Raw genomic sequence first — 12,849 nt, 5'->3', positions numbered from 1 at the left:
TCTCAGAGAACATTTGTCCCAAGACCTTGGAACCCTTATGGGACACTTCCACTCTGCCCTTATAGGGTCACTGAGTCACGATCAGTGTGGTGGCACTGGGTAATACTGTTTTCAAAAGGTTTTTAAATCACCTGTGAGGTGAGAGTCCTGGGCTATCCTGAGGTGGTTAACCTTGGGTCCCAACACCTTGTACTGACCAACATTGCCCGCTGACTTAAAATGCCCTTTTTCTCCTTATCACGGGGTTAAATGACCCAGAGCCAGCTTGTGGGTTTTCTGTGTCGATAGAAACTCTCATCTTCCAGAGAGAGTCTAGACCCTGAGTGCTCTGAACCACCCTAGATGTTGATTCAGTTAAAAATGCGATGAGTATCTGTCTTAGACTGGGTTCTCTAGAGAGGAAAACCAGTGATGCTTACATGTAGAGATTTATCTCAAGGAAGTGGCTCACTCAGTTAGAGGCTTCTGCTGATCTCCAAAGCTGCAGGGCTGGTGAACTCAAGATTGGCAGCTCAGATGGCTGGTTGCAGGCTCACATGCTGTAGAGGCCATTGATTCCTTGGATTGGCAGATCATACGACAGGCTTTTAGCTCAAGTTCAAAGAACAAAAGGTCAGGTGACAAGCCAGATCCAGAAAAGAGCAGGTGAGCTTTGCCAGAGCACCCATGTAGATTGGAAGGCGACCACAGCCCTGAGAAAACGCCCTTTGCGATGATTGGCTGGTCCTAGCAGAGCTCATCATGGGAGAGGATTACATCATAACTGCCAAGCCATTGAGCACCTGGGACCAGGCAAGTCGACACCCAACACTAACCAGCTAAAGGACAGTCAAGGGGACAACATAAAATCAGATGGCAGAAACAGATCTAAATAGATCAGTAATGAATTTTAATGGAATCTTAATGTAAACTGTTTCAGAGACTAGAGAAAGATGGAAAAAGTACACTAGAACATTCTGTGACGCTAACAGCAGAAGCTAAACTCACCCAACATTTTCAACGAAAAAATCCTGAATAAAGTACTGGAGACCTGTAGGATTGGCACTGGACTGCTAACCCATCAGCTGCTCCTCGGAAACCCTTTGCAGGGTTGTTCTGAGCCAGAATGGATTCTGTGACACTTAGCACCAACAAAGAATCAAGAAATAGTCCAGCAGAGAGAGCTGCTGTGCCCTAGTCAGTATAGGTCAGAAGGAAACCGGGCTCACTCACCCCAGGAAGGGATTGATTCATTACAAAGCAACCTGGTAGCAAAACGACTTAGAGTCACAGGTTGAGGAAAGGCCCTTAGAGGGCTCCGCTGTATTTTCTGTTAAGTCCTTGTAGTTACTGGGTAATGGCAACCCTGGGGTGACCACAGCGGGACTCACCTTCCTACCGTGTCGTCACCCCTGGCTCAGCCTGAGTCCCAGTCATCCTCCTGCTTTGAGCCTGGCCTGGTGCCCTGACGCTCGGGTCATTATTACTGCTACCTGTTTGTTGTTGTTGTTGTTGCCCTGACTCACACCAGCCTTGTGTAGGGTTACTGAGGAGAATTGATTGTGATGAAGTATGGTTTTCAGAGTGTGCTGTGGGGTCTTCCAGGGTCTGCAAGGTCTAAGCTGTTACCATAGCAATGTGAGGTCTTCCTGCTCCTACATTGGGTTCATGCATGGTGATATCGCCCCTCCGATTTAAGCATGTCTCATCTTCCATTTCTCGTATACCAGGGTATGTCCCAAAGTTTTGCTAAAAAATCATCCAACTTTTTTACCAAGCAGAATTGTCAAAATGTGGAGCTGCTGTTTCTTGGCGTCTCCTCCATATGCATTTCTGCAGGCAGTAGTCTGTCTTCCTCAGCCTCCCCAAGGGGCTCCATGCCTCTGTTTACACCGTGTCATGTTACACATGGCCTTCGACCGTGTTTGTTTGGGTTTGGGAGAATAAAAAGAGTCTTGCAGGGTAAGATGAGGGTGTAGGGTGGCTGGGGTGAAGTTCCCTAACCAACTTCTCATAGGACTGGCCTCGCTGCCCGTGAAGGAGGAGCAGGGGTGTATTCACGATGGAGAACTTCTCTTGACACAACTTTCCGGGCCTACTCTGCAGTTTCAGTCATCTTCAGTCTGCTCACAATAAGCCCCTGTGATCGTCGTTTGTCTTCAGATAAAATCTATCGAGATTTGCCCCCTTTGGGATCTCAACAGCTCAGCCTTGAATTTCACTGATCCAGCAGATCCCCTCCGCAGACACTGTTTGGATTAGACCTTGTGTTTGGTTTTGAAGGCACCAAGGAGCCTCACACAGGTGTATGTACTCCCGAGAGACTTGTGCACAGCCTTTCACTGACCGCAGCGACGGCGGGGTTAGACACATTTTGGGTGGAATAAGTTTGTGCATGTATGAACTGAAACCCTAGTGGCAGTACATTGTGGTTTTCATTTGCGTTTCCCTAATTACTAAGGGAGGGCTCCTGGTGTGGGAACCACGTGGTCGGTAGTTCAGTCCCACCAGTTACGCCTCGGAACCTATACAGGGTTACCATGAGTCAGAACTGCCTCGATGGCACCCAACAACAATAACATAATACAGTTCTGGTGTGGCTCGATAGGTCAGCACTGGACTGCTCATCACAAGGTCAGCAGTTCAGATCCACTAGCCATACCTTAGAGACCTATACAGGGTTGTTAGAGGAGTCAGAACCGACTCGACGGCACCCAGCAGTGACCAGCAGGTGTCCTGTCCGTGTCCGTGTCCGTGTCGTCGGATCCTCTCCACCGTAGGGTTCACCACCTGCAGTCCTACCTGCCGCCTGGGACAACATTGGTTCTGTCATTGCGCCGATTCACAGGACATGTGTGCAGTACCTTGCGTTCAGCTGCCATTTGGGAGCCTCCTTTCATAACTCTTCAAGATAAAATAGTTTATGTATGTTAGCAGCATCTTCAGTGTTGGGCTGCTCACCAAAAGGTCGGCAGTTCAAAGCCACCAGCCGCTGCTCTGTGGGCGCAGGATGCGGCTGTCTGTTCACGTTATGACTGACTGCCTCAGATGTCCGAGGGACCCTCAGCCTGTGTCCTGCAGAGCAGCTGTGAGTCTCAGTGGCAGGACCTGTGGTTTTGGTTGGGGTTCTTGTTAAGGGCCGTGGATTGATTCCACAAGTAGTTGGTGAGTTTGAACCTCTAACCCTGCGGCTAGTAGTCCAGTGTTTATCTTGTGACACCACAGTCCCTTAGAGCTTGGCTGCAACTGAAAGGCCATCCGTTGGAGCCCACCAGCCATTCCGGGGGAGAAAGGTGAGGCTGTCTGCTTCCGTGACGGGAGCAGTTTGGCTCTGTCTGCGAGGGTCGCTGTGTGTTGGAATCGACCTGGTGGCAGTGGATTCTCTGCTTTGTTGATGCCATTGATTGTAGAGCATCCTGTGGCTGGGGCCAGCCTCGTCAGTGCACAGCTAACTGCTGTCTCGCTCCACGAGGACTGTCTTTTCATCCAGGGGACGGCTCCTGCTGGTCCATTTCTTTAACGCTGAACCAGTCAAACCACTTGGCAGGAAGCAGTGGGTACGGTCTCCTTTTGAGGAGGCTGACTCTCCCTGAGCCCCAAGCCCACAGCTGGGCTGGGGCATGTGGAGGACACGCGGAAAGCAGTCCTGGCTCCCTCAGGTGCCGTCAGGGTTTAGCTACATCCCATCGCCGTGTCCTGGGGTTTCCCCTCACTCCCTCCTGTGCCATCTCTTTCTGAGGATTTCCGAAGGAAGTGTAGTTATCTGTGTGGCTGATGTGCCACTTTTAGTGGGGAGTTTAAAGTTAAAAAACTACCCAGTGAAATGAAGACTTTGAAGAAGTGAATAAAGGTATCCTAATCCTCCCAAAGAGCTTCTGTTTGCCATCCCTGCCATCAGAGCACCTGTAGTTCCAGCCGTCAGAAGGAACTGCCATTGATTGCCCCCGCCTCTGAAACTGGCAGGTGATGGTCTTGTTAACAAGACAGGAGTGTTCACCTCTGGAAGTGTTTTCTGAGAAGGGAACCAGCTATCTAAGAATTCAGATAAGCCCACAAACGCTGTTACAGCTAATGACATATGGGCTTAGACGTGCTTGAAATAAAATCACTCACGTCCTTGTAGAACTGCAGTAGCCAGTCCCTCCCAGCAGGACACGCCAAGTCTAGATGAAGTCAGTAAATGTCTCTGTGGGCACCTTACCCAGACAGACAGAAAACCGCATTGTGAACAGTGGAGGGTACCTCCTCGGCCACACCTAAAATAGAAAATCACAATACGACACACACACAAAATTAGCTGTAATTCCTTAATAGCATCGAGGAGTCTGCTCAGTCAGAAGTATCTCTTAACCTAGAGGAAATCTTTAAAAGAGGCTTCACATAAAAAGCTACAAATTCACGGATAGATCCAATATTGTCTGAATGAAAAGTTCCTTTGTTTTGTTATCCCCAAGTTTATCCAGAAATTCAAACCCTTTTCCATTAGAAGCCTGTTGTGGTTTTAAAGAGACTGCCTTTTCTCTGTCCCATGAAGGCCTAAGGGTCACTCAGAGAAGAGATGTGGGGATCTCACAAAGCAGGGGTCGTGAGGACTGCCTGGGTGACTGTCCGAACAGGCTGTGACGTAACTAATGAAGAGGGATACGTGAAGGAGCCTACGAGTCGGCTTGCTAACCTCTCTAGGTCAGGAGTTTGGAACTACCAGCTTTTCCACAGGAGAAAGATGAGAAGATGAGGCATTCTGCTCCTGTAGAGATTTACAGCCTCGGAAACCCTGTGCAGGGTCACTATGGGTTGGAACCGACTCCATGGCACACCACCACCATCACACCACATGTGCAGGAAAGTTGTGTCATCAGTGGAGGGGTATCCATAGCCACCCGATTTATACAGAAAGCTAGAGCTTACGAGACGAATACAGCTTTCATTGAGTGGTCAAGGTGTGGTGAGTTTTCAGCAACTTGGATCAACTATCAACACTCACGGGAGCAGCAGTCAGGAAGGCAGACGATGTACTGCATTGGGCAAATCTGCTGCACAAGACCTCTTTAAAGTGTTGAAGAGCGAAGATGTCAGTTTAAGGACTAAGGTGTGCCTGACTCAAGCCATGGTATTTTCAATAACCTCATATGCATGCGAAAGCTGGACAGTGAATAAGGAAGGCCGTAGAAGAATTGATTCTTTTGAGTTATGGTGTTAGAGGAGAATACTGAAAGTGCCATGGGCTGTCAAAAGAACCAATAGATCTGTGTTGGAAGAAGTGCAGCCAGAGTGCTCCTTAGAGGCCAGGATGGGCAGACTTCATCTCTCATACTTTGGACATATTTTCAGGAGGGACTAGTTGCTGGAGAAGGACATCATGTTTGGTAAGGTGTAGGGTCAGAGAAAAAGAGGAAGACGCCCAGCAAGATGAATTGGCCAAGTGGCAGCATCAGTGGACTCAAGCGTGGCAACAGTAGTGAGGTTGGTCCAGGATTGGGCCTTGTTTCATTCTGCTGTGCATAAGGTTGCTATGGGTCAGTACCGACTCTACAGCACCTAACAACAACAAGTAATGGGACAATTGCCTACTTAGTCTTTTGGGGAGAATTAGAGGAGACTCTTGTCTTGTGGTATATGCAGAAGCAGCCCCGCATGGAATCAGGAAGGGGAGATGGTTGCACCGCTTTGCACCCCCACAACCTGCTCTGTGTGCACAGTTGAAGGGCGAGTCGTACGACATGGGAGTGATAGCTCAGCAGAGCGGTGTGAAAACAGAAACTCCAGGGGACCCAGCTAACAGTGAACTGTGGATGAAGATATAGGAAATGATTAACCCAGAAAACGAAGGAAAGGGCCAGGTTTGAGGTAACGTGTCAAGCATTTCATGTAATAGGATACACTAGGAGTAAAGTTTAAATCAGGTGACGGAGCAAGCACAGAGATTATTATACTGTGTCTGTGAGTGTGTCTGCAGTGAACCCAGTCGGCCAATGAGGTGTGGTTATAGTAACGAAGGGATATAAAATAGCAGTCCAAGCACAATGGGGACGTGACGGCCACTAGCAGGGAGAATCCATCCCATGGCTGGCTGCACCATTGAGGACCCGGGCAGCCCTCCTCACAGTCTAGGGCTGACCTGTAAGTTGAGAAGCTCATACCTAGCATCTGCCCGGTAGAGAATGGCATGTCCTGTCTGGATGTCCTGGAGGAGGACCTCGGCTTCCCCAGCACACAGCCGTAGTAGGACACCATGTGGACGCAGGGAGTGGGGCCTTCCCTGCCTGGGAGAGGTGAGCAGAGTTAGTGGTAGTCATGGGTTTCCGTACTTTATTTGTGTAGCTAGAAAAGAAATTCAGCAAATATGGTGTCTGTTGTTCTGATGAGGAAAAGTATCATTGGCAAGTGTGTGTACTCTCTGTCCAGGTGTGCCTGGACATTGGGCTGCGGCTCTGGGACTGGGTGTTCCATGTTACTCTCTGTGTTTGAGATTCCCTCCACCTTCTCGTGTGTCTTGCTGCGTTTTGACTGGATCGTACCCACATGTAGTAGAGATGCGATTGGCTGAGGAGCCCACCAGGGGACCCAGACTTGAGTACAGATCACCCCCCTGGGACAGAGTGTGCTGAAGGAGCCGTTGGGCCTGAGGCCTCGCGGCGGTGTAGCGGGAGCGGCCTCCGCCTGCGTCTGGGTGGATGCTGTGATGCACACACACAGCCCTGCTGCTCACAGCAGGATTTTGCAGCCTGCCTTTGATCACAGCGTCCGTCCACCAAAAGCTCTAATTCTTGCTTTCTGTTTGATTTGTTGTCCTGCCGGCATGGCTGGTCAGATGGATGGCGAGTCGGAAGAGGAACCAGAGTCAGCAGACACCGGCGAGGAGGAGGAAGATGGCGATGAATCTGACTTGGTAACCCACTCTCATGACCCCAAGAGGTGGTCCTGGGCTGTGAAGGGCTGGCGTCTGAAAACGAGATCAGGCCCATCAGAGGGAGCAGGGAGTAGTGAAGAAGACGGCACAGAGTGGGTCCAAGGGCTCTGATGATAAAGCCAATGAGGGTAGATGAGGCTGGACTGAAGCCTGGCCAGGTAGGGAGGCACCGTGAGACGGTGAGTGGAGGGGAGGTGGGTTAGGGTTAGGGGCACAGTGAGGTGTTCTGTGAGGAGAGGTCACGTGGAACCATCTAACACCCTGATGAAGCCCTCAGAGCCAGTTTCTTTATGACTTTTCTGACAGTAAAAAGGTGCCACTGGGGACTGTTTCCTAGGAGTGCTTTTCTTGTGAATTGAGTGAAGGTTCACAGAGAAGAGCATCGGTTTTCCATCCAACAGTCACACACTTGGTGTCACCTCAGTGATTGTAACACCAGTCATCCCATCTTCCCATCCGTTCTCAGCTGTGTCCTTAGAGAAATGTTGGCCTTTGGATCTGGAATGATTGAGCAGACCTCTCGAGCGTTGTTGCCCCTATAACCCTATGTACTGCTTGTGGCTAAAATTGGTCTGCAAGGCCCAGAAGTGTGCTCGAGGCCTATAGTCTTGGCTTCCCCCAGTCTCTTTCTGACTATTGAGCCCATCTTTGTTTTCAGTCTTCAGTTTTGTTCCATCTTTCCTCCCACTGTCTCCAGAACCTTCCACTGCGATCCCTTCAGAGCAGTTGGTAGTGATAGCCTGAGTGTCCATGTGTCCAGCCAGAGTACACTGCTGAGTATATAACACTCTTTACCTCTATCCCTTTTGTCCCTTGCAGACCTCCCTGGAGCACATTTTCTTCTGTTTCTCTTTATACCCGTAGTAAGCACCATATTATTTCAAATTTCTCCTTGCAAATGTTAGAAGGGGCAGGGTTTCACAATGAGCATCTGTTTATAATTTGGGCAGTCACTTGTCCTTTCTATATACAGGTCTTAGACTCAGATAGTTGTTGTTGTTGTTGTTATGTGCCGTGGTGTTGGTTTCGACTCATAGCGACCCTGTACAGGGTTTCTGAAGCTGTAAATCTTTATGGGAGCAGAAAGCCTCATCTTTCTCCCACGGAACAGCTGGTAGTTTTGAACTGCTGACCGTGAGGTTAGCAGCCTGATTCGTAACCACTGCGCTACCAGAGCTCCTTTAGTTAACCATTTAAATGCCCTTGCTCTCTGTGTAGAGTATTCACAGAGAGTATTCAGAAAGCATAGAGTATGCAGAGTATCAAGTCTTCAGAGTATTCATGGAGTACTCAGAGTATAGAAGATTGATAGACAATAGAGTGTTCAGAGTATAGATGATTCGTAGGGTTTCCATAGAGACATAGATTCTGAAGCCCTTTGAGGCATTGAGTGTTCCTTTTCTCATGAGCAAGATGACTGTAGGCTGCATATAATTAAAAGTGGATTCTCTTATTGAGCTTATTTATTTAGTTACTGAGTAGAGCTTTCTAATATTTTTTTTTTCTTTTGTGCCAAACTCAAATAAGGTTTATACATTTAATTTTCTTGAATTTTTTTCCTGTGAGCACTGAGTGGTATTTTACTAGGTGAAAGCTTAGGCACCTTTAAGAATATGACTCAGAAAAATCTCTGAAAGTGAAATTAACTTTCTAGAATCAAGATAGTGAGTATTTTATTTTGCAGAGAAATTAACTTCTAGTACTTTCTGCTTTCAAGTGCCACCCATGCTCTGCCTTTTACCAACCTGCCCCTTTTTCTTCTTCAGAGTTCTGAATCCAGTCTCAAGAAGAAATTCCTCAAAAGGAAAGGGAAGACTGACAGTCCATGGATCAAGCCAGCTAGGAAAAGGCGGCGGCGGACCAAGAAGAGGCAAAGCGGTGAGCTAGGTAGGCACCGGCTGTGGTCCCTGCGCACAGTCACAGGGAGGGCTGCCTCTCTTTTGGGGTTGTAGAGTGGCGTGACAAGAGAACCTCAGTGGGCACTTAACTTCTTTCTGTCTGTTGGGATTCTGCCTGGGCTTTCCTTTGAAAAGAGGGCTTTGCTGGTGAAAGCTGAAAATGACTTTGTTAGGTGACCCAGAGTGGCGCCCTCAGGCAGTCCTATTCTACTGTGGGCTTCAGCACTTCTAAAGTGCTGCTGGGCCTCATGCTAGTATCTCAGTTCCCACAGGGGTCAGTGCCCACTCTTTGGTCAGAGAAGTCATTTTATTCAAAGAAATGCAGGAAGGAAAGTATCCCCCTGAAGGCAGCTTAGCCCCATGTGCCCCCACAATTCATGTCGTGAGCATCTGTCACCCAAAGTCTCCTCGTGCCCCGGGCACCTCTTGTACTCTTCTGACCTTCCCATCCCCAGGCAAGCATTGGTCTGCTCTTTGTCTCTAAAAGATCAGGGGACATTTCTGGGGTTTCTCCCAGCATACTCTCTGTTTGTCTCTGGCTTCTTTGACACAGTGTCATTGCCCTGACGTCCACCACGTGGTAGCACCTCCGGGACTAGGTGCCTGTTCAGTGCTGAGAAGGGCAGCATGTGGAGGATGGGTACACTGCATGCAGCCAGGCTGGCGTCCGTGAGAACTTGAAATTCTGCTCTGCATTTTCTCCCTTTCAGTCAGAATTCTTTAGAATCTTAGATCCAAATGTTCAGTGATGATAGCCGTGCACCATCTCGTTCTGGTATCATGGCAAAGGCGGCAGTTGTTCATGGAGACAGTTGGCTGTACATTAATTCCCGCTCCTCTTTTTGACTCCCACCATTCGTGTGTCAGTTTGTTGTGTGTTGCTGGGATGCCTGAAGCTGTGCCGGCAGTATTATAAATAGCAGCAGGGTCACCCAGGGTGGACAGGTTTCAGTCGAGCTTCCAGCCCTAAGGCTAAGAAACAGGAGAGGCAGATAGCTTGTGAAAGATCAGTCACTGGAACCTTGTCAGATCCAGTCCAGAACATGAGCCCCTCAGGTTGGAAGACTCTCCAAATACAACTTGGTAAAAGCGACCACCTCAAAGTAGAGTTGACCTTAATGGCATGCGTGGAGAGCAAAGCTTCATTTGCTGATGGGACACACCTCATAATGAGGAGAAACAGCTGTAAATATCCATTAATAATCAGAACACGGACTGTGTAAAGTATGAATCTAGAAAAATTTGAAGTTATCAAAAATGCAATGGAATGCATGAAGATCAATTTCCTAGGCATTAGTGGTGTGGCACTGTGGGTTACTCAGTGAGACTGCAAAGCTGTTTGAATTGCAAGGTTGGCAGTTCAAGCTCACCAGGGGCTCTTCGGAAACCCTGTACAAGGTCGCTATGGGTCGGAACCGACTGGATGGTCCTTAACAACAGCAACAAGTGAACTGAAACGGACTGGTATTGGCCATTTTGAATCAGACAATCATACCGTTTACTATGTAGGAACTACAGCTAGAAGAAGAATGGCATCTCATTCATTGTCCAAAAGCATTTCAAGGTCTCTCTTGTTGAAGTACAATGCTGTCTGATAGGATTATATCCATATTTCTACATGGAAGCAACTCCATGGCACTTAGCAACAAGAAGGAAGACTGTTATTCAGACTTACACACAACCACTAAAGCCAGTGATGATGGAAATGAAGAATTTTACCAACTTCTTTGTGGAGCTCTGGTAGAGTGGTGGTTATAAATTGGACTGCTAATCTCAAGGTCAGCAGCTGGAAACTACCAGCTGTTCCACAAGAGAAAGATGAGTTTTTCTGCTCCTGTAAAGATTTACAGCCTCAGAAACCCTGTACAGGGTCGCTATGAGTCAGAACCGACTCCACGGCACATAACCACCACCAACAACAACTTTCGTCAGTCTGAAATTGATCAAATATGCAGCCATGATGTATTGACAATTACTGGTGATTGGAATGTGAAAGTTGGAAATAAAGAGGAAGCTGGAAATAAAGATCAGTAGCTGGAAAATACAGCCTTGGTGATAAGAAACAATGCTGGAGATTGAATGATAGAGTTTTGCAAGACCAATGACTTATTAATTGTAAGTATCTGTTTTCAACAAAATAAATGACAACTATACACATGGACTTGCTAGATGGAACTTACAGGAGTCCAATTGGCTCCGTTTGTGGGACATGACAATGGAAAAGTTCAATATCATGAAACCAAAACAAGACCGGGGGTAGCCTTTGGAACCAGACCATCAATTGTTCATATATAAGTTAAGGCTAAAGCTGAAGAAACTTAAAACAAGTTCACAAGAGCCAAGCTATGACTTTGAGTATATCCCAAATTTAGAGATTAAACCAAGAACAGATTTGACACTAATGACCAGAGGAGTTGCCGGATGTCACCAGAACATCATAACTGAAGAAAGTAAAAAGGGTCATTAAAAAGACAGCAAAGAAAGCAAAGACCGAAACTTGCTCTTGGGTGTAAAGAGGCTAACATGACTAGAAGAGATGAGCAGAACGTTCCAAAGGGCACCTCAGGAGGACAGAGTCAAGTATGAAATGAAATAATGCAAAACCCAAAAAGGGAAGAACCTGCTCAGCGTTTCTCAAGTTGAGAAAACACTGTTAGCCTCAGTTTGCAATATTAAAGAATTCTACAGACCAAGTTTGAATGACACAGGGGAAGCATTAAAGAAGACGGAAGGAATGCTAGAATCACTACCAGAAGGTACTGGTGTTGGTGTTGAACCATTTCAGTAAGTAGCATCTGATCAAGAACTGAAGGAACGAAGGAAGAAGTCCAAGCTGCACTGAAGGCATTGGCCAGAAACAGTGCTCCAGACATTGATGGACTGCACACTGAAATGTTTCTGCAAACTGATGTGGTGTTGGAGGTGTTCCCTAGTCTGTGCCAAGAAATCTGGAAGACAGCTGCCCGGCCAGTCAATTGGAAGAGATCCTTATTTTGCCTGTTGCCAAGAAAGGTGACCCAATAGAATGTGGAAAGCATGTAACAGTATCATTAATATCACATGCAACTAAAATTTTGGTGAAGGTAATTTCAAAACACTTGAAACAGTACATTGACAGGGAACTGCCAGAAATTCACGTCGGGTGATCTGAAACGAGGGCTGTCACTGCTAATGTCAGATGAGTCTTGGCTGAAAGCAGAGATTACCAGAAAAAAATGTTGACTTGTACTGTACTGACTGTGTAAAGCCATTCAACTTTTGTGGATCATAACAAGCTGTGGGTGACATTGCGAAGAATGGGAATTTGGGAACACTGAAATTGTCCTCGTGCAGAACCTGTCCAAAGACGACGAGGCAGTTATTCGAACAGAATAAGAGGTACTGCCTAGTTTTAAATCAGCAACAGTATTGGCCGGGGTTGTAGCCTTTCACCATACTTACTTTATCTAAATCTATATGCTGAGCAGATAATCTGAGAAACTGGACTATATGAAGAACGTGGCATCAGGATTGGAGTAGGGCTCCTCATTCGGTACTGATATGCAGAGGACACATCTTGCTTGCTGAAATCAAAGAGGACTTGAAGCACTTGCTGATGAAGATCAAAGAATATAGCCTTCAGTATGGATTACAAGTCAATGTGGGGGGAAAATAATCAATAAACAATATCATTTGATAAATGGAGAAAAGATGGAAGTTGTTAAGGATTTCATTTTACTTTGATACACAATCAATGCTAATGGAAGCAGTAGTCAAGAAATCAAATGGCATAGTGCATTAAGCATGTCTGCTGCAAAAGACCTCTTTAAAGAGCAAAAATATTTAAGGTGCATCTGACCCAAGCCATAGTATTTTTAATTGCTTCATATGCATGTGGAAGTTACACAGTGAATAAGAAAGACTAGAAAATATGTGCATTTGAATTACAGTGTTGGTGAAGAATGTTGAATGTACCTTGTTGCAAGAGAAAACCACACAAATTTGTCTTAGAAGGAAGGATGGTGAGAGTCCCTGTCTTTCATACTTTGGGGATGATGTTGTCAGGAAGGATGGTGAGAGTCC

General features: G+C 46.9%; 1 protein-coding gene across 1 annotated transcript in view; it reads left to right on the top strand.

Moving 5' to 3' along the window:
• EHMT1 (euchromatic histone-lysine N-methyltransferase 1) overlaps nt 1–12,849 on the top strand; it is a 67,947-nt gene that overhangs the window by 18,386 nt on the left and 36,712 nt on the right. The window contains exons 5-6 of the mRNA XM_006863648.1: nt 6,791–6,868; nt 8,656–8,776. Coding sequence (XP_006863710.1) covers nt 6,791–6,868; nt 8,656–8,776 — 199 coding nt within the window. The remainder of the gene's footprint in view (nt 1–6,790; nt 6,869–8,655; nt 8,777–12,849) is intronic.

Source organism: Chrysochloris asiatica, unplaced genomic scaffold (genome assembly GCF_000296735.1).
Source record: "Chrysochloris asiatica unplaced genomic scaffold, ChrAsi1.0 scaffold00056, whole genome shotgun sequence".
In the NCBI taxonomy this organism is placed as follows: Eukaryota; Metazoa; Chordata; class Mammalia; order Afrosoricida; family Chrysochloridae; genus Chrysochloris; species Chrysochloris asiatica.
The sequence above is the reverse complement of the archived record's forward strand: the minus strand, read 5'-3'. Positions and strand labels throughout refer to the sequence as shown.